Raw genomic sequence first — 21,292 nt, 5'->3', positions numbered from 1 at the left:
CAAATTTAACCACTCGAAATTTGCAGTAATTTTTGAAACAATTGGTCCCTAATTTCAGTCAAAGCAGGCAAAAGCAGACTTCTCATTTCAATTTTTTTTTCGATTTTGCCAGCTGAAATGAACCATACATGGCAAATACCATAGCTAGCTAATAAGGCTAACATTATCTCCATGTATTGGTTGACAACACTTTATTCGACTGACTTTTTAATGTTTCCAGCTGACTCATTTCAAAATGAAAATCTTGTTAAAGGAGTCTTAATATGCACTTGCAGCCTGTTCTCACTCCCAACTTGTCACATATCGAAGCTTGGTCAGGACCCCGTGGCATCACTTTTTAATTCACTGGGTAACCCTTTAGCTTCATCTTTCAATGTGCAGGGTAGTCCGATAGACTTCTGTTGAATTCCCACTACATCTGAAATAGACACCATGAGACCAATGACTGGTCGCCAGAATAAAATGTTGGCATTGTATGTTTCTGCAAACCACAGATACGTTAAATATCTACATTTCAACACCTGTAATACGTAGCATATCAACATTTCAACAATACGTATCATATCAGCATTTCTGAAGTGACATACTTCACATGACATCTATATCAGCTGACTTTCTTATTAGGAGGTGGAGGGGTAGGTGGATGATTTGCGATGTTGTTGGCAGAAAGTTGGAAATCAGCAGAGACTAGAAAGTTGGAAATCAGCAGAGAGCACGGTTCGAGACCACCTCACTGTTTTTCATTTTATTTTTTATTTTAACCCAAACTATGATCTTTTCCTAATCCTAACCAAGTGGTTTTTGTGCTTAAATCTAACCAGACCTTAACCACCGTGTTGTCACACCATAAAGTATAATTATTTTTAACAGTGACTACCGTGATACTGCGCGTTGAAAAATGACACTAAAGGGGCACCCAGTGCGTTAAAAAGTGACGCCACGGGGTCCTGACCAAGCTTCGATATGTGACGAGTTGGGAGTGAGACTGACAATCAAGACTAAAGCTACATGCTACATGCTACATGTACACTACCAGGCAAAAAGTCAGCATCCTCACCAGTTGATGATCCATGTAGATTGACATTTAAATAAAGAAACAGCATACTTCCTGTATTACAGGGAAGCTAGTCAGTCCTTTTGTTCCAGAAGTAAGAAATCCTCATTCAGATTCCTATTGACATTTAACACTGCGAATAACTAAAAATCCAGCCGTTGAACAGAGCATTTCTTAACAGTATGTCATGGCTCACTTCACATGTTGTGAGGATAAGGACAGTTGCTTTTTGAAAAATGATCTAATATCATTGTTTATTCAGTAATCTTAGTTTTTACCTGTCTTTAATGTACACAATTTCCCATAATCCCTCGAAGTTTGTGGGCTAAATGGATTAACAGGAGAGGTGAGTCCATGAGCAACTTGAGAGGAGTCTGATAGTTCAGACATGTTTGTAATAACAGCAGGACAAAGAGGAGCTGCGGAAGTTTTTAGACGGTAGAGATTACAACTAGAAAGCTGAAAACAACTTTAGAAGAAAACATTGGTGAGTACCCGTACTGCCACACTTGTGGTTTTTGCTTGGGAGCTGTAGTTTCTTCTGTGCACACAAAGCAACTGTTGTTTAACTTTCTTACGAAGTTCATCAAATCACAAAGGTTTTAATTTCTTATAGCAACTGCTGCTGGATGACGCGTTATCTTAGAATATGGAAAGTAAACCCCAGGAGGTCGCTTCATTTTTTCAGAAAGACTGCGGAAAAAAAATGCTGAAAAGAGATTGCGGCTATTGGAACAGCCCAGACATTTGGCTCTCTATTGTCCCAATTTACTGTATTAACCATGTTTGGCTGCTTAGCTTACATAAGTGAAGGATTCTTCTCTCATTTGACCACCCTGCATAAATAAGGGTTAAATGAATGAATGAATATTTGTCCATATTTTCACACAGTATATTTTCACTTTTATTGTTAAAAGAGAAAAGACTTAGAATGAGGACATTGTATTTGGCAAACTCAACATTATCTCTGGTAAAAGAGCAGCTAATGTTTAACAAAACCTTTATTCCCACACACCAGTTGTGTGCCCCTTGGAAGTAACGCTCGGTTACTACTGTAAGTAATGTTAGTTACTACACAAAACAAACATGCTAGTTTTATTAATTCCTCACGCTTTTGAAAAGACACACACTCTTAAAATGGTGGTGGTACAGTGGAAACCGCCTACAGTGATCAGGTCTGTCCAGGTCAAACCGATCACTATAAGTGAATGATTAATATAACCAATTTTTTTCTTTTTCTTTATTTCTCATGCAGATTACCATCTAACTGACATTTGTATATTTATTACATGAATATAAAGTAATGAAACAGGCAGCTTCGCTATTTACTGAATTTTATTGACTGTTTCAAAATACAGAACAGCTGTTTCAGATGTTTGTTGTTTCGCTGCTGCATCTCATTGGCTCGTTTTTGGCAGTTTGTCATAAGCTTCAAGGAGACTACGTTTTTCATTAAGAGAAAATTACTTTCTTTTTCCTGTTATGATTTCAATGTGCACACAGCACCAGCCTCAAGTAACCAGCTGGAAGCAGACGGTTACCGCGATGGTGCCGCAGCCACTAAATACATATAATACGTGTATCCTGGGAGTAAAGTTTAAAAAAAAGTCATAATTTTGAATTTTTTTTCCATATGTTGTCATGTATGAAAAGACCCAAAATGAACACTGTAAGCAGACTACTTGATTACTATAAGCAAATTATTTAAACAGCATTTTAATAGGAATGTCCCAAGCTTTTTGATCCATATAAGCAGCTGATCATTGATCATTGATCATTAATTTGGGGGAGAGGTTTAGTGAACTGTCAATTTATGGGTATATGTGCATCTGAGTGTATATATGTTTGCATGCATGTGTGTATTTAGTCAGCCTTTGGCTGCAAGCTGTCTGTAGTTCGAACTTGGAGGCATGGACAGAGGAGGCACAGCAGTGCATTATGGGAAGGACCTGGAATGGCCAACGGTCTCTTACATTTGGCAGCTCAATCTCATTGTCGACTCTCTCTCTTTTCTACCTGTCACAGAGAGAAAAAAAATTGGTAACCAGGGATCTGCAAGCTAGTGAGACTGAGGTAGTGTGTGTGTGTGTGTGTGTGTGTGTGTGTGTGTGTGTGTGCGCGCGTGTGTGCGTGTAGGCTTTAGTAAGTTCAGGAGTTGAGTCCAGCACTCCAGACTTTACTTAAACAGTTCAGCTCAGTGTGTTACAGTATGCAGAGAGCTGAGCAGATGGTTGACACTGCAAAGGAAAAGATACCATACTTTATATTTGATGAGCCTAAGTCTAGTGGAAGATGTTGATTATTTAATTACAGGGAAATGAAGAAAGAGACTGATGCAGCAACGTAGTGTGGGCCAGGATTTTAACTCATGCGTTAGTGACCATGTCTTTCTATCAGTCTTATTTTTTACTGTTTGTTTCCCAACCGACTCTTCCACAGATACAGAACACTCATATACCAAAGTTGTACTCTGTATCCTTAACACAATATTTCCAGAGTTCTTCCTCAAAATCATTACTATTTTACATAACTAGGTCTAAAGATAGCTTAACTTGAAGATAAACATTGACATAATAGAAAATGCTCAACAAAAATGAACATTTTAAATAAGGTTTAAGCAGAGCTAAACTGAACCGGCAAGCCTCCAAAAACACACTTAACAAATTTAAACTGGCCTGCTGGATGTCGATTGGAGCATGGTGCTGAACAACCAATCACAAGTGGGAGCAGCTCTGCAGCCAGCCAATCATACAAGTGGATCAGCTCAGTGCACAAAACTGCAAAAACAGAGCAGAGAGCATGTAGATGGGTAGGTAGATGAGTATTGACCATAAGAGGTTTAAAATGCTGTGTAGAGCAAGAATACATTTATTAACCAGTAGTCTGTCTCTAGTTCCTCCTGGTTATCTCTCTCATCACATTGTCTGGAGTAAAAAGCTTTTCTTACATAAGAGAAAGTGTATGTTAATAACTGTCCTTGTTCAAAGCAAAGCTACTGTGGTAGACTGACTTCTTTGACATCATTGAAAAAGATTCAGGCATTAATAATTTTCATGTTTTGTTAGGGTTAAGCATTTTGAAATCGACAAATACACAATTTTAAATTAATGAAGACTTTGGCAGACTCTCTACAACCCTGTCTGTCTGCCTGTCACAACAAATGCACAACAGAAGTGCATTGACAGTGAGAAGAAGAGAGAAGAAGTTTCTTGTTATTGCACTTTTTATTTACAGTCTACAAAATACCAGTGGATCTGTTCATTTTAATTTATATATATTTATGAATTGTTTTGAATTATTTTCGACAGGCATTTTATGTCTTTATTGGAGAGCTATGGTAGAGAGATGACAGGAAATAAGAGAAAGAGAAAGAGATGAGGAACAACATGCAACAAAGGTCCCTAGCTGGACTCAAAACAGGGAGATTGTGGGTCATGGTCGGCATCTTAACCTCTAAGCCAGGGGGCGCCAGTGGCACTCCTCCTGATGAGTAAACTGATCTTCATGTATGAAATTTGTCAAGTTACCATTTAACTATAAATAAATATTCCATTTTGACTTTGCGATCTAAGTTTATCTTTCAAAAGTTATTATATCTTCTATTTAAACTGCTACGGTGACATCAGTGCCACTGGTAAATAACCAAAGGGTTGACCGAGATAAGACTGTTCTTTCTGGTGATGACGATGGATGTTGAAGTTGGTCCTCACATCTCTGAAAACAATGGAGGTATTATTTTATTACATTGAAAACTTATTTGAACTCTAAAACATTTTCAAAGTTAATTTAGAAAAATATCAAACCTTGATTTTGTGACACAATAATTCATAATAGGAGTTATGAGTCTGGCTCAGATCCTCTGCCATCACCTCTGGTTGATGCAAAATACAGTACATGCAGGGATTGACTTGACACAAGTCAGCTCCCAACACATACTCAAAAAAACCTGCCAAAGCAAAAACACTTCAGGGCATTTGGACTGTTTTTTAGTAGTTGCAGTCTTTTGAACTAAAACCCTACTTGGGTCGTGACTGATGGCATTTCACAAGTACACAGGAACACAAGTATTGTACAGAGAGGAAAGAAGATTACAAAAACCCTGTTGTGATCTTGTCCAAGTCTTTCAAATATTGTACTTTGTTTTGTTCTTGAATCCATCCAGTGAATCAATTTCCACACAGGACAGTTGCCCTTTATTTGATAGACCTGCTCATTTTTCTTCTTCTCCAAAAAGCACCTGCAGATACATTTTTTTTTTGTCAATTGGCAGCAACAGGCAATAAACTGAGACAAAAATAACAAGGTCACAAGGTGTTTCAATGTGATTAAAGCAACAATGTCAAGAAAAGTCTGGAGAACTCTTACCCTTCAGATATTTACCTCGTGTGTCAAGGCCTTGAGCCTTTAACACCCTCAAGGTTTTCATTTGCCCTGCAATTTGAATAAACAGTTTTCAGCACAATAAGATCAACAAAGACATTGGGCTCTGAATATTTTACAGCTGCCCATAATTCATCTTGTTAACCTTGTGCTTAAAACCAGTTTCAGCACTGTCACACAGGGGGAGGGGGTGGAAACCCAGACTGTGGTGAGGGGAGGAATTAAACCCCGGAGTTATCGGAAAACAAGACAAATCTGTCTGGTTTGGGATGAACATTTAAGCAGTTTTTGTATCCAAAGGGTGTTAAATCTCCTTGAACCTGTCTTCCCCCTCACTGCTTTTCAGTCAGCGGAAGTTTTCTTCTCCTTTATCTCATTTCACTTCTATCTCCTTGCTCCCCTAGTCTCTATCTTTCTATCACACTGCCACCTTCTCGTATTGGTTTGTTTCACTTGCCTCAGGGACAACTTTGTTACCAACTGGATGTACCTAATAATTTTCCGGCCTAAAACAATAGCTCCAGACAGCAGTGGTCTTAGCTGTACAGCCAGCGTGACATTTTCTCATCGAACAGGCTCTCTTCTGAAACAACTAAATGCCAGGCGGACACCACGGGGCACAATTAGACTGCTTTACACAAGAGAAAGAGAGGGAGACAGCTACAGCTAGAACACACACACACACACGGAAACTTTGCTCCCCACGCAGCCCACCACTGTCCTACAGTCATTTATTTTACTTTACTAATTGCTTTAATGGGGTTTTCAGGGGCCAGCCTGTTCCCGAAAGCTAGTGGCTGCAGACTAACTCTCTATCCGTCTTCCTTCAGTCTCCATTAATAAGCTCTGACTGGAGCTGAATCCTTAGTAATGAAATCAGTTGACAAGCACTTGATTGTAGAACCTGCTCATTAAGACATAGTTAATTGTTGTCCTTTTCACTTAACTGCTTATCAAACTATGATTACCCACACATACACGTAGACCAGCGCACTCAACCACTGATTGTGTCTTTTCATTGGGCATGATGTTATAGATGATCAGTACTCTATCTTCAGATATCTGTTGTAAGCCCTTAAAAGACCATATCAGTGGTTGTACATTTATTAGCCCATTTATTACAAATCACTTCCATTGGTTTCCACTCATTTCTGGTAAGTTTTAAAATTATGTAGCAGACTCTGGAAACTTGCTTGAGTTGTGTCAATCATGAACATGTGGTGTGGATAAAGTTTTGTCAGAGTTACTTTTCGTGAGGCAATGCCGTACTGACTTATCAAATCAATCTACTGGAAAGTAAAAATCCACCCAATTTTGCCACTGTTAGGATGAATTATGGATTGAGATTTATGGATTGGATGGAGAAGGATTGTTTTCAGAACTTGACTCATACAGAATAAAAGGCCTCTGCTGCTTCGATTTTATATTTTAAATCTGTGTAGACCAACTTTATAGAAGTGCAACACTAAATTTGCTGGAGTATATATTAAGCTGCATTACAACATAAAAATAATGTAGCAGGGCAAAAATAAATGCCGACTCTATGTTCATTGTGATGGATTACACAACATAAGCAAGTTTCAAGAGTTTGATAATTGATTTTTATACCTTATGGAAATCAATGGTAGTTTGGAACAGTAGAAAGTAGTTTGCATTTGAAAATGATCAGATTGAAAATGTTGAGTCTTTATGATTTGTTGTTAATGAGATAAAACTTACAAACACAAACACTGGAATGCTCCTTTAACTCTGTTTTATTCATGAACATCGATGTACAGCACCAGTCAAAAGTTTGGACTTATTCAAACTTTTGACTGGTACTGTATGAATATATAATATCTGGCATCTGCATTCCATTATATACAGTATCATCCTTCTGAAATCCAAATGGCTGAAGCTCAACAGGTCCTGACCAGAAGCTCATACAAACAGACATAGAGATGCTGTGTATTCACATCCCTTGCTCTGAGACTGAATGTTGAGATGATCAAGCTGATCCATCTAGTTTAAGCCAGATGCTCTGCTGATGGCCCACTTATCTTTGTGATTAAACCTGTGGTCAGTCAGCCATAAGCCAAACAGCCATGTAAACTGAGCCAATCCAAATTTGAATAAAGAAATGACTGGAAGCTGGAACTTTGCATGCGCAGCATCTATTTGCTGGGAAGTCATGATTGGCTTAGTCCGACTATTCCATCCAGGGAGAGGGGAGGTGGACAAGTCAGATAAAGGGAAACAAAGACAAAGAGAGACACAGATTGTAGATTGTGTAGCTGGGAGCTGAAGAAATCTTCTCAGAGATTCTTGGTACTTGAGGATGAGACTGGCACCTGTTGGGAAGCCATGGGTTCAGATCTCCAGTCAGATTGCATCTGGGTAAGAGATTGTTTTTATGTGAAGCCCCACTCGTGCTTATTTGTTTGATGATTCACTTTGTTTGAGCATAGCACAACAGCAGACGTCTATTTCCATGTTTTGAGGTGCGAATTCAGAAAATACACAAAAATTTGAAAGAATATGACATTTAATTTTACTATAAGACTTGTTAGGCAGAATGTAAAGTGCCAATTAAATATAATTCTGTGCTGTCATGGGGGCTAGTTGGCAAACTACTGTAGCTGGCAAGTTACAGTAACTGGCAACATGTTATATAGTTGGAGACACGCCACCATAGCACTCCGAACTAGCTGGCTTGCTAACTGACAGTTAAATCGCTAACTGGACAAAAACAGTGTGTGGAGCAGTTTATTCACGTTATGCTGCCCCACCCATTTTTTCTCTTCCGGTTCAAACGCAGTTGTATTTGTTCTTCTGGTTTAGAGCTAGCATAGTTTGCTAGCTGATGGTGTTGTCAACAATGAATGAGATGGTTTTACAGTACCACATCCATCAGTCAAGAGTGACTAAGAGAGTGAAATGCGAAAAGGGCCTGAAATCAAATATGAAGACATTTTAAATTAATATTAAATTATATTTTATATGATTATTACTATTATATTAGCATTATTATTCCATTTGAGGTAGCATTCATCTTTACAGGACCAAAAAGAGGCACTTCTGGTGTTAGCTAGTTAGCTAAGGGTAAATGAATAGACAATAATAAAGCAGACTTACTTGTTCCCCGCTGAATAAGAAGACTGCCTATTGCTCCAAAAGAAAATGCACACTCTGGAGTGTTTCCCAGATAATGCTCGTCTGCCTTAATGATGCAGTTTACACATTTTTATAACTGCTGATTCATTAAATTGGAGTTCGACTGAGTGAAACATGACACTGAATTTAGTAGAAGACCTCAATAATATATAACAAGTCTGTTTTGTCAGATGTCTGATAACCAATAATGATGCACTGCCATTGTTTATGGTTAGGCTACCTCTGTCATCTTTTGCCCTTAATATCTTAGTGTATTTTGATGTTCTTGTTAAAAAATAATCATGTTTTATGGTGTGACAACGCTATGGTTAAGGTTTGGTTAGGTTTAGGCGCAAAAACCACTTTGTTTTGGCAAGTTAAGGGTGATAAAGCTGAAAATGCTAAACAAAATAATCACACTTCCCCTCTAAAACATAAGTCAGTTTACCAAAAGATGCAATGCAGAAGTGTACAAGTTCAGGTAAAGAATAAGGTGAATACTCTGGCAGGTGATGCTTGACTCTTGGGCTCTCCATTCACTCAAATGTTAGCTGTGTCAAGACAGTTTGTCATTGGCTCAAATTCTCTTGTCAAAACTCACTAAAGTTGAACTCTACAGGAAAGATTAGTGTTGACTTATAGCATTGCCTTCACGAATGAATCCACTGATCATGGTGGTTACGGTGAAGTTTTGCTGTTATAAACTCTGGTCTGACTGGGTCCTTACAGCACAATACAAAAGACATTGGGACTTTTATTATTTGTGTTTATTACTACAGTATAAGATAATAAAGTGTAATAAAACTCTCTCGTCCTGATATGCCCCAGCTGTGCGTAGGTTAGGAGTGTATGTGTGTTTGTGTGTGTGCTTGAAGTTACTCCAACTAATGTCCTTTATTTCCCCATACACTCCTTACATACAGTTTCAGCCCATAGAATTTCACTGATGCAGAACATATTCTGTGTGTGTGTGTGTGTGTGTGTGTGTGTGTGTGTGTGTGTGTGTGTATGTAAGCTTGTGGATAAGGCCTGTGAGTGTGTGTTGGTATGCATATATGTGTGTGTTGGTGTGTAGGTATTGAGTCTGCTTTAAGTGTGTGCGCCTCCCCTCCATCTCGTTCCCTTTCCATCTTCTGTCTCTCTTGTCTCTCTGTTCTCCCAAAATCCCTCCTTGCTTTTCAGTGATGGTGGCTGGGAAGGGGGAGGAGGTGGGTGAGGGGGAGGAGGGGGAGGAGGTGGTGGGGGGGCAGATGGTCTGGTCAGAGAGGAAAAAAGAGAGAGAGAGAGAGAGGCAGAGAGTGACTGGCGAGCGGCGGGCTTTTTGGCAGGGTCGGCCGGTGGGAGGGCCCATTGTGGTGCAACGTTGCATAAATAATGCCACAGGGCTTCTAAATGCTCCGTTGCTATGGGGACCTTTGTGCCTCAGTGAACACCGTCTGTGTGTGTGTGTGTGTGTGTGTGTGTGTGTGTGTGTGTGCGTGTGTGTGTGTTCCACAGCCCCCGAGGAGGGAGCGAGAGAGAGAGAGACATAGACAGAAACAGAGAGAGAGAGAGAGGGGCTGACTTGCAGTCAGCTCAAGTGACACTTGTAGTCTCTCTCCCTCGATGTCTATCTTTTTGTCTCTCTCTCTCTTTCTCTCTCTCTCACTCGCTGTGTCTTGACCCAGGACAGATGAGTGTTTGGTGGAGGGAGAGGGGAGTGTTGTTGTCGCTTTTTGACCAGAGGGGAGCAAAGAAAAGCGGGATATTCTGTGGTTTTGTGCCTCTCTGTGAAGTATGGTCCATGTGAAGGTATGTCTGCCACTGCTTCTTTTCTTCTCTTCTTCTTTTATTTCCCTCTCTGAGCCTTCATATCCCTTTCATCCCTTTTTTTTAAAAAATAGTTTTCACCAGCTTTTTCCAGAATACATTCCATCATAGTCTCGGTCTCTTCCTCCGTCTGCTGCTGCTGCTGCTGCAGTAACAGGTGTCTTTCTGTCAGCCCTGTATTGGAGGGAGCAGAGATCGGAGGGGCGGGAGGGGATGGGTGGGGGGGGGGGGGTAAAGGAGGGAGCCGTTGCTTTTGTTTGGATGTTTTCAAAAAGCCTTAATTCTCACGGCTCGCCATCCAGCTAGTTAGTCATCTCAGCAGGTCTTTGCTCTCAGCTGTAGGAGCGCCAAACAAGCAAGCAAGCAAACAAAAAAAAAAAAAGAAAAGGCTTTTCATCTTTTCCTTCATCTGCTGTGGAGAAGTAGGTTGTTTTTTCTTTGTTTTCATCAGCTGATGAGGGTGGTGCAGGGTGGTGCAGTGGCGTTTGAGATGTAAATAAGAAATGTAGCAAACTGAAAATGGTGCTTCTTAACTCTGTGTGATGGAATTTCTTACAGCTTTCTAGTATCTTTGGAGCAAGTGGCTGATTTGTGTTTGTGTGGTCAAATTTGCCTTTTAAGTGATGAGATCATAGACACCAAAAAATCACCCATGTGCCTCTGGCAGATGTTTGGCTCCGTGTTGAAACTTCAACCAACACTGTGATGATAGATTTTAAGAAAAGTGCTAAAAAAAACGGTGTTAGCAGTTTTATTAGATGGCTTTTATTTGAAAAACAGTTTATTATCAGCTCAGTGGGTTTGACTGATTCAGCACAGTTATTGCAGCCAGGTGATTTTTTTCTTATTATTTCAATTGAGCAGATATATTTTTATCTGCAGTGCAGCGTAAACATGTCTGTGTCATCATGATGAAGTCGTGTAAACAGAGAAGAGTCTGCATGTTCCTTCCACTGTTAAACAGTATTCACACTCGAAAGACTTCACAGCGGCGCGCGTGTGTGTGTGTGTGAGCATATTAACATTAACAAACTGCTCTGCATTCACAACATTTTCCCCTCTGCAACTGCTCACAGAAGTTACGTTTACTGTTTCACAGCATACCCTACATGACATGTGGCAGCTAGGAAAAGCACTTCACTGTGTCATGAAACAATGGGAAACTTCAATTGACCCTTGTGTTGTTTGTAGGTCTGTCTGCACTCAATATCACAGCAGCAAGTCTTAATTTATGTTTGAAGCTGTTTGTTCTCATATGTGTCTGTAAGCTGTGCGCACAACCTGCAGAATGAATAGAAATGCGTTTATGTCTGTGCAGCGTGCATGTATGCCAGTGTGTATGCACATGTGCATATGTACACGAGCACATGTGTGTGTATGTGTGTGTGTGTGTGTGTGTGTGTGTGTGTGTGTCCAGCTGCCATTAATGAAGAGAAGATGAAGCATAATTACAGCGAAATTTGCAATTTGATTTGTTAAGTTATTACATTAATGATTCATTAGAATCAAATTGTGTCATTATGGTGGAAAGCCTGGAGTTGCCTCAGGCATCATCCCACGGACCTGCACTCTGCTCTCCGTCAGTATTCTCAGACAGAAAATACATATTGTAACCACTGTGAATAAAATGAATATTCTTTTATTTGACTTGGAACAGTACGTTTCTATGATTTATTGAAGGTAATGTAAATGTTAAAACTATTATAAAGTTGAGCTGTTTATGTGACCGTGTCTGCGCAAACAGAGCAGTCTGACTTTGTATTCACTTTTAATGACATGTATGTAAGTTGGCTGGAAAGTCCACAGCTTTTGAGTGTTTGATATACAACAAGTCATTTGTCATTCACATTTATTGCTTGAGCGTTATATAGTTCAATGGGTTGATGAAAATGTTGTAGAGTTTCTTATTTCCCTTATAAAAATGGCAGATGAGTAAAAAAACAGTATAATGTAATACATGTACTGTGTGTGTGCTTGTGTCACTTCAAAGATACACACAGAATCGCTGTCTTGAGTCATTTTTATGACGTGCATCAGCAATTGACCATTAAGCTAAATGAAACGATATGAAAGTCCATTATTATGAACCTTTAAAGCTTTTAGATGAGCTCAGAACATCTCCTCTGTATTCAAATGCCGCCTGGGGAAAACTGATTGATTATATCACCCGTTCTGACAAGATTTATTGTAATTCTGTCACTTTTATTATCTGGAGACCCACCAGAAAACTGTCAGAAAGCAATTTTGAGCTCTAAATCATCATTTTAAAACCAGCGCTCCGGTTTATAGGCACTGTATGTTCTTCCAGTGATTTGAAACAATCTGCAATCCAATTTGGATTAATTTGGGTTTTTGCATAAATTGGTAAAATCGGTAATGTTTAATCAGCTATAATGATCGCAGCAGCAAACACAAATACTATAATCAGCTGTGGGTTTGTTTGTGCACCAGCTAATTAGTGGTTATTCATCACTCATTGAGCAGCATGAATTTAGCATAAAGACATTATTCACAAGAATGGAGTATTGTCACTTTGTAATGTGTACACCTCCTTAGGAATTTAAGAGCTCTTAACTTCCACTGATACCTGTGGATCCACCTAGAATTTATTCTAATGACTCTCAACAGCCAGAACGTCCAAGATGAAACATTATGTTGTCCACAGAGCACCAAACTATGTATGTTTATCAATGCTTAATGAGCTTAACGACTACTGCCACCTATTTGAAAAATGAATTATAGGACGGGCTCACAATTTTTCACATACGTCTTAAACAGTAAGTAACTGAAACAGTCAGGTTGCCAAATGAACACTAATATAAATATTAGGATATATGTTACATATTGTATAATTTACATATTATGCTGTTGTTTTAAGACAGACAAATTGTTAACTTATCCTTAAATTAAACAAATGTATAATTAAATTAAGTATTAGCTCAGAGGATGTCAGCAGGTAACAACAGCTTTAATGAAGTCAAACCTGTTATCTTAAAAGCAATATTTTATATATGATTTAATAGGACAAAACTGATGATTTGCATCGAGGATTGTTTCAGGTTATCCCTGTGCAAGACTCACCCATCACAGTGTTTCTGGCTATACTACTCAAGTGAACATCCAGAAGTGTGCTTCTACAGATGGGATTGACGTTCCCTTTTCTCTCCCTTCCTTCCTATCAGCCACCGCATGATAACAGCAGGATACAAATCCATACAGTCTCAGTGTATAGATGATTTGTCAGGCAAACATTAGAGTAATGCTTTCATCTGAACCTGACACTTCATGTAAAAAAAAAATATATATCAAGATTCTTATTCCCCTAAAACCCACTGTATCTATACCGTTAGTTTCCTAGTGACAGAGTAAAAAATGTGACGTTTGTGATGGCTTTAGTTTGGTGTCACAGTTTTTATGACATATCAAACTCTTTCCAGTGAATATCTAGTGGTGTGAAACTGTCAGACACAGTGATATCTGAACTGTTTTCCCACTACACACTGCAAAGACAATTTCACAACAATTAAAAATGTGTCTGAGACAAACGGAACCAAAATAATGTTCAGGATGACTGTAAATGTGACAGTAAATAAATACACAGATTGTTCTGACATGTTCTCTCTCTCTCTCTCTCTCTCTCTCTCTCTCTCTCTCTCTCTCTCTCTCTCTCTCTCTCTCTCTCCAGGAGTTGCAGTTTGAACGTCTGACCAGGGAGCTGGAAGCCGAACGACAGATTGTTGCCAGTCAGCTGGAGAGATGCAAGCTTGGCTCTGAAACTGGAAGCATGACTAGCATCAGGTGTGTGTGTGTGTGTGTGTGTGTGTGTGTGTGTGTGTGTGTGTGTGTGTGTGTTCGTCTCACACCCGTCAGATTCTCTTCTGTGCGCTCTACCTGTGTGTGTCAGCTGTGCTCTTGCAGGTGACTGGCTTTACAGCTGGTCAGATTAAAGGCACACTGCTTGATTTGTGTCCAAAATTCATCTGTGTGATTAAAATCACAGTTGGGAAACGCTGTTGTTTTGCTTTGAAACTTACAGAGAGCGATGTTGCTGTATTCCTCTAGCGCGCCAGACCTTATTCCTTCTCCTATACCCACACACTTGCTGCGGGAGTTACTTTATGGAGCTGCAACATGTATTTATACTATTTAGCATATATTTCCACAATAAACACATTACAAAAGGCCGTCAAATAAGAATAGAAGCAATAATTAGCTCTTGTTTTCCCTTTGCCAGCTTTACCAGAATTGTAATATGATCCACCGATATCTGTTTACTTCTCATTTCTCAAAGCTGTGTTTGAAAACCTAAAGCTGAGGTAGGGCTGGGCAATATATTGATATTATATTGATATCGTGATATGAGACTAGATTTTGGATATCGTAATATCATGACATGGCATAAGTGTTGTCTTTTCCTGGTTTTAAAAGCTGCGTTACAGTAAAGTGATGTGATTTCCTGAACTCACCAGACTGTTCTAGCTGTTCTAGCTATTATTTGCCTTTATCTACTCTCCCTACAATATTGTCACAATATTGATTTTGAGGTATTTGGTCAAAATATTGTGATATTTGATTTTGTCCACATCGCCCAACCCTGAGATGAAGCAATTAATATATTCAAAGGTGCCAGGTGTAGTATTTAATCATTAAGAAATAATTACTGCAGTTATTTTCTGACATAATTGTAAGACCAAGAAAATCATTGTCAAAATGACTAGCAGCCTCTAACTGAACTTTCATAATATTTTCATACTACAGATATATCTCTCAGACAGAGATAGCTCGCTAGTTAGTGTAAATGTCTTATTGAATTAGATTTCTTCAGGCACATAGTGGCAGCAGAACAAGCTGTAAACATGACATTGACACATTATCACCTAATCAAGTTGTTACGTTAGCAAGCAGTTGCCTAGTTACACTTTCAGCAGACATTGGGCAGCAATGTCAGTTTATCAGAGCTTTTCCCCTGAAAACAGGTGACTACTGGCTGAAAACAAGGTTGATGACAGCAGTGAGACTGAATCAAAACAGTAACGTTACTGGTTGTAAAACCAAAATAACTCGCTGAAAGACACTAAAACGCTCTGTAGAGCTGAGGGGAACTACAGAGTCTGGTGATCATTCACTGTAGGTCACTGCGAGAGTCCCCTTTCACATTACAAGTACTCATTTGATCAATAAGTAATATAGAAATATTGATAAGCGCAGCTTTAAAAGACTGTAAGCAAAGCTAGCCGATAACTAACACCACAGGTTAGCTAACTGGGATCGGGACCTTGTGACATAATTGATGGTCATAAGTTAATTTTAAAAAACGACATTTACCATTTATATTTTTATTTAGAGCTCATTTACCACACTCACTAGAATCAAACTCTACCAATGAGAGTTTAGCTTTACCTCCTAAGAACTGTTCAGACCAATTTTTCAGTATTTTACAATACAAAAGTAGGTTTTTACTCATCAAGTTTTTACACATCTTCATTCCAGTAATTATGTTCACTTTGGCTGACCTCATTGTAAGAACACGTATTAGCTGTTATCAGACTTGCTTTTATTATTCCCTTTCTCGCTCTTCAAAATGGACACATGCAGAATAGAGGGCATGAAGCAGTTAGGTTACAATGGATGATGTGGTATTTATTGGTAAGAAATCCAAATACATGTGGTGCTTTTTAGAGAAGGGCCTGCACTTTAGCAAAACACACATTCACTTAATAAGACACCAGGTGATGCTCAGTCCAGCGTCTGTTTGAGAAAAGTATAATTTGCAGGACGCCAGCTTGAGACCTCCAATGAAACCTAATTGCGTGTGCATAATGCGCCTCGAGAAAGGATATAGATCTGTAAAAAAAAACTCACTAGTAAAGTTTATTGCAGGGATCAAGTTGCCATCTTGAAGCTCTTAACCGCACATTAACGACACCTTAAAGCTCAGAGGTGCCTGAGGAATGGATCCCTTTGCTCAGAGAGGATTTGAACTTTAAAGAAATCTGATGTCAGATTGACATTTTTATTTATTTATTTTAAGAGTGTTAATCTAGAGCTGATGAGTCATGTAAATAATGCTTTAATATGGATATTTGTAAATGTGTATCAGAGTGTTACAGCCAAAGATTTTATACTTAAAGCTGTAAAAATCTACGTATTTGTACTTCCCCGTTCTTCGTTTTATGATCATCGATTGGGAGAATATATTCCAGAGTAAGTTTTTGTTGCAGCAATAGAGAGCAAAATGATGCCATCATTGTTTCAACTCAGCCAGTATATTACTCTCCAGGCTGATCAAAGCAGCTGCTTTTCGTAGTTTAAATGAATTTTGGCTCAGGTCTAATAGCACAAACAAATCCTCCACTTTGTAAACATAACATGCTATTTGTTGTCCATTAGAAAAAAGCAATTGCTTTTTCACAAAGAATCAAACGATTGCACAGCGATCGCTGCAGTCCATTGTGCTGTTCAGGACCTTCTTTTTTTTTTTTGGTGAGGGGAAGTAAACTTTACACAATGTGAAGAGGCTGTCATATTATCTGCTGCAGATTGAGTTTGGACCCAAGCCTCGTCTCTGCTCTCATCCCAAAGAACATATTCCACACATTCCATACTAGTCCCAATGTGAAAACAGCCCTCCTGACACAATGATGGTAATGCACTTAGCTTGCCTCTCATGACAATGTAACACGATTAAGCCTCCGTCTCCATTTCTCTCTCTCTCTCTCTCTCCCACACACACACACACACACACACACATACACACACAAGTAGACACACACAATCCATCATCTTTTCTCCTTTTTGATTTTGTTAAGCGAATGGGGATTCCATCCGTCTCAAACTAATTACTCATCTGCCGCCATTGTGATTCTCATTTCAATTTGAGGGGTGGACCAACAAAGAGCGGGAAGACGGTCTAAAAACCGATTCATTCACGAGTCTAATTAACCGGTGCATGCATTTAGCTCGTCAACGCTGTCACAGGACTGTACAGAGGACCTCCATTTAAAACAGCAGCAACATGGGAGATGGAAGAGGTGTGGAGTCCAAAAAAAGAAAAACACGTCTTCCACTTCATCACCCAGCTGCACACAGATGGGATAAAGGCTGCCATCTTTCTAACTTGATTAGATGGGTTTATTATTTAGTGAGGAGCCGAGCGTCTTGTGGATTACACTGTCTTCCACTGCTTTTTATAAGCCATCCACTTTGTTTGACTTGTAGGTAATTACCAAATGGACAAATGGTTTGGCAAAACACACAAGTCCACCAAGGCAATATGCTGGAGGTTTGTAGTGCCTAAAGCATGTAGGATTTATTGTTCAATTACCTCTGAAACATTAGTATTGTTGCTGTTCTGAATAGTTTTATTCATTACTGCTTGTCTTGGCGAACAGAAGGGGCAACATTTAACCAGCAGCTACAATACATGTACAGGAATTTATCTTGGTAGAATTCTACTGAGATGTATTGACACTGCACAGCAATTAAACAAGGGGATTAATATTTTCAGTAGCTTGTTGGGAGTAAAAGTAAATTCAGTGTTGCATTGTTCTGAGTTGATTCCTTTTGTCTTTTTGATTTATAATGAATTTCTTCTTTTCTTTCTTTTCAACTGTCTTTGTTTAGCTGGGTTAGCATAACATACATTAGTAGCCTCAATGCATTTTTTTTTTTAAGTAATTTGGTTTCTTCTTTAGAAAGTTTTGTTAGATGATTGTTGTTGTTATTTTGCTCACCCTGTTCTAAATCCATGCTGCCTGGGACACTGTAGGTGTTTGTAGGGTCATTTCTCACCACTGATTTATTGGTGTTCCCCCATTTCTCAAATTTCTTTGAATTACTTTGTAATTATTTTGACCATGTGTCATTTTAGCTAACTAGAGCTTTCATTGTCTATCATGAACAAGTTTTTTTTTTAATGTGAGGCCAGTGTCCCACAGCCTACAAAATAATTTCTAAAAAAAATATTTTATATTATTTAAAATATTTTAGTATTATATATTTATATCATTTTCTATATTGAAAACCTCCATTTATGGTTAGCTATCAATGAAACACACTAAATGGGAACCCATACAAATGTAGTAGTATATAGTAGGCTATACAGTGCAGTACAGCCACTTTTACTTTCATGGGGAAGGTATGTTAATTAAGAGTGAAATTTCATTCTTTAGTTTAGAAACAGTAGCTTAGAAGTAGTTTGACCAAAAAAAAAGAAAAAAAAAAAGCAAAGAAAGAAAGAACTTTCTAGCATTTTCTTTTAAATTAGGAAATGATCTTCTGTTAAGATTTTATTTTTGTAAAAAGGTCAAGACTGATCCACTCAATCAGCTCTCTCTCCAAAGTCCATTTGATGAATATTTCTATCTTATGACAGTTAAGATTTGCTTGTGTAACCTGTAATTATATCATTTTATGATATAATAAAATCTGGAACTGCTCTAGCTACAGTAGAAAGCTGTATTACTCTTTCTTTGAAAAATCCTTCACATGCAGCCTTATTGTCTTTCCCAAAGGAGCAGCTCTAGTTTCTACCCCCAGACAAACCACAGGTTCATAGACTGAGGCACATAAGATATAATATAACTGGTGGTGTTATGACCAGGGACAATACAATGGCTATGTGGGGTTTTCAGAAAACTTGACTGATAGCTAAGCTATAAAGAAAGTAGCAAAACAGAGGAGGATGGGAGTGATTCATTCTGTTCAGGGTGTACTATCATGAGCTTGTTCTGTATTAACTTCATTGGAAAGTTGAAAAATAAGGGTAGGTGAGAAAATAGTCTATAGCCAAGAGTCTATAGCCACGCCAGCAGCTATGTGAGGCTGTATTTGGACAAATGAGATGAAGTCAGGAGATTAAAGTTTTTACAATTCAGCCTTTGGGAACCAAGAATATCTCTACCAAATGTCAGGGTAATTCAGTTGTTGAGATATTTGACTAAAAATGAAAAATTTCAATCTCAAAAGTCAGGAGATCATCAAAATCATCAATTATCAATATTTTTTCACTGGATAAATGAAAACTCTGACCTGCTGGTGGCACTACAGGAAAAGTCAGAAGATGACCAAAGTCGTTACAATTTATACTCTAGAGCAGAAGTACCCAGGCTTAGGACAAGTCCCTGGCCTTGTAAAATTCATTACAGGACCATGAGGAAAAAACATGATTCAGGAAAAAAAGTTTATTATATATTATTAGATAGTACCCAAGATATCACTCTAAACCCACAAATATCTACCTCATTGTGGTGCTACAAGAAAAGTCATAGGATCAACAAAGTCAGTAGGATCCATTCTTTGGGGACCAGCAGTCACAAAATAATAGTTAACAATTGTACAAAATTTCATGACAACCTATCCATTCAGTAGTCGAGATGTTTCAGTCCAGACCAAAGTAGTGGAGCGACTGTCAGACTGACATTGCCATCCCTAGAGCCACGCCACTAACATTGCCAAAACTTCTGAGTTTGCTCTCAGTCATGCACTAAAGTTTCCAATGGTTTTAAGTTAGAAGTCCTTAGAAGTTGACTCTCTTTGTCTGTAAAATTTGAATTTGACATCTCAATTGAAAGCAAACAATAACCCCCCCTTAAATAATGGAAATTTGTCTCCAGTCAGGTTAAAAGTTGAATTATGAATGAGTTTAAAGTGCTGCCGTGTGGCTGTGGGGGTGCTGGCAGTTCACGAATCTGCTCCTGTTGTGTTGTGGAAGATAAAGACTTTCAGAGGTGCTAATGAGTTCTTCAGCTCTGCCTTTGTTTCCAGTCTTAATCAGTCACCACAGGTCACAGTGTCTGCCACGGCATATGCTGCTGCTTTACCACTTCAAAAAGCACAAATCCACTGTGTGACTGTGTGTGTGCATCGGTGTGTTGCTCTATCAGTCACAGTGAGACAATGTTTTTGTCTGTGGAGAGAAGCGCGTGACATGTTTTGCCTATGTCAGTTAAAGGACCATTCCATCTCATATGTCAAGGTTGCAAGTGATTAAGAGGGGAGAGAGAGCAGAGGAAGCGCTGAATTACCGTGATTACAGTTGTGTTGTACATGACAGTATTACCCATTGAAGCACTATTCTGTTGTATTTGTCACTTAACCTCAGTTCCAAACCACATCCTCTTAATAGCTGAGTAGGAGATAGTTGAGTAGCTGTACTCAATATTAATAACCACATTGTGCTCAATATTTCATTGACAGTCTAACATATGCAACAAGTGTTTCACATATTCAATAACATGCACATTCAGGAAATTAAGTAGGTAAAATGGCTTATTCCAGTGCTGACCCAGTTTTCTTCTTGACAGCTATCACTATCATAATTTAATAGTTACAGAAACAGATTTTGTGCCTTAGGGTGAGCTTCCCCCTCTGGTCCTCTTCTGCTCCTTTTCTTATTCTGTTTCCCTTCCTTCCACTTTTCTATTCTGCTATCTTAATAATCATTCTCTGTTGTCTTCACATTTGTATAGCTCTGTCTGTTGTCATTTCTCTCTTCATCTTTATCTGACTCCTCCTCACGTTGCCAACTCTCTGACAGGGTCAGGATGCCGGAGCACTGGCCTGGAGCACTTTCTGTTTGGTTTGGTTGGACAAATCAAAGCACAGTCACCAATCAGACCAAGGCCTTACTGAGCACAGTTTTGGTGCATTTTTAAACCAACCCTGGAGTGATTGATATGAGGAGAGAATGTGATTGACTCTCAGCCCTGCTCTGAATCAGAAATTAAAAGTAACACAGTAACTTGTCCTCAATTTTGATCCCTAAGATATAACTGGGAAGAAAACAAGACTAGTATCTTTCTCTGTGTTTTTTGTTTGAGTACCTCCCTCAGTCTGCTGTTTACCTGTTCCCTGACTACAGGCCCCTTATCCAGTCATCTGAGTGGACCTCTGACAGTGTGTACACACACAGTAGAT

General features: G+C 38.9%; 1 protein-coding gene across 14 annotated transcripts in view; it reads left to right on the top strand.

Moving 5' to 3' along the window:
* ctnnd2b (catenin (cadherin-associated protein), delta 2b) overlaps positions 1-21,292 on the top strand; it is a 181,270-nt gene that overhangs the window by 52,313 nt on the left and 107,665 nt on the right. For 12 of the 14 annotated variants that reach the window (XM_044368518.1, XM_044368512.1, XM_044368517.1 and 9 more), the window contains exon 3: positions 14,061-14,173. In XM_044368518.1, coding sequence (XP_044224453.1) covers positions 14,061-14,173 — 113 coding nt within the window. Of the gene's footprint in view, positions 1-10,052; positions 10,358-10,657; positions 10,798-14,060; positions 14,174-21,292 lie in introns of those variants that run through there. The other 2 variants (XM_044368514.1, XM_044368515.1) reach the window with 2 other exon arrangements.

The sequence above is a fragment of the Thunnus albacares genome, chromosome 12 (assembly GCF_914725855.1).
Source record: "Thunnus albacares chromosome 12, fThuAlb1.1, whole genome shotgun sequence".
Taxonomy (NCBI): domain Eukaryota; kingdom Metazoa; phylum Chordata; class Actinopteri; order Scombriformes; family Scombridae; genus Thunnus; species Thunnus albacares.
This window is presented reverse-complemented; position numbering and strand designations above follow the sequence as displayed.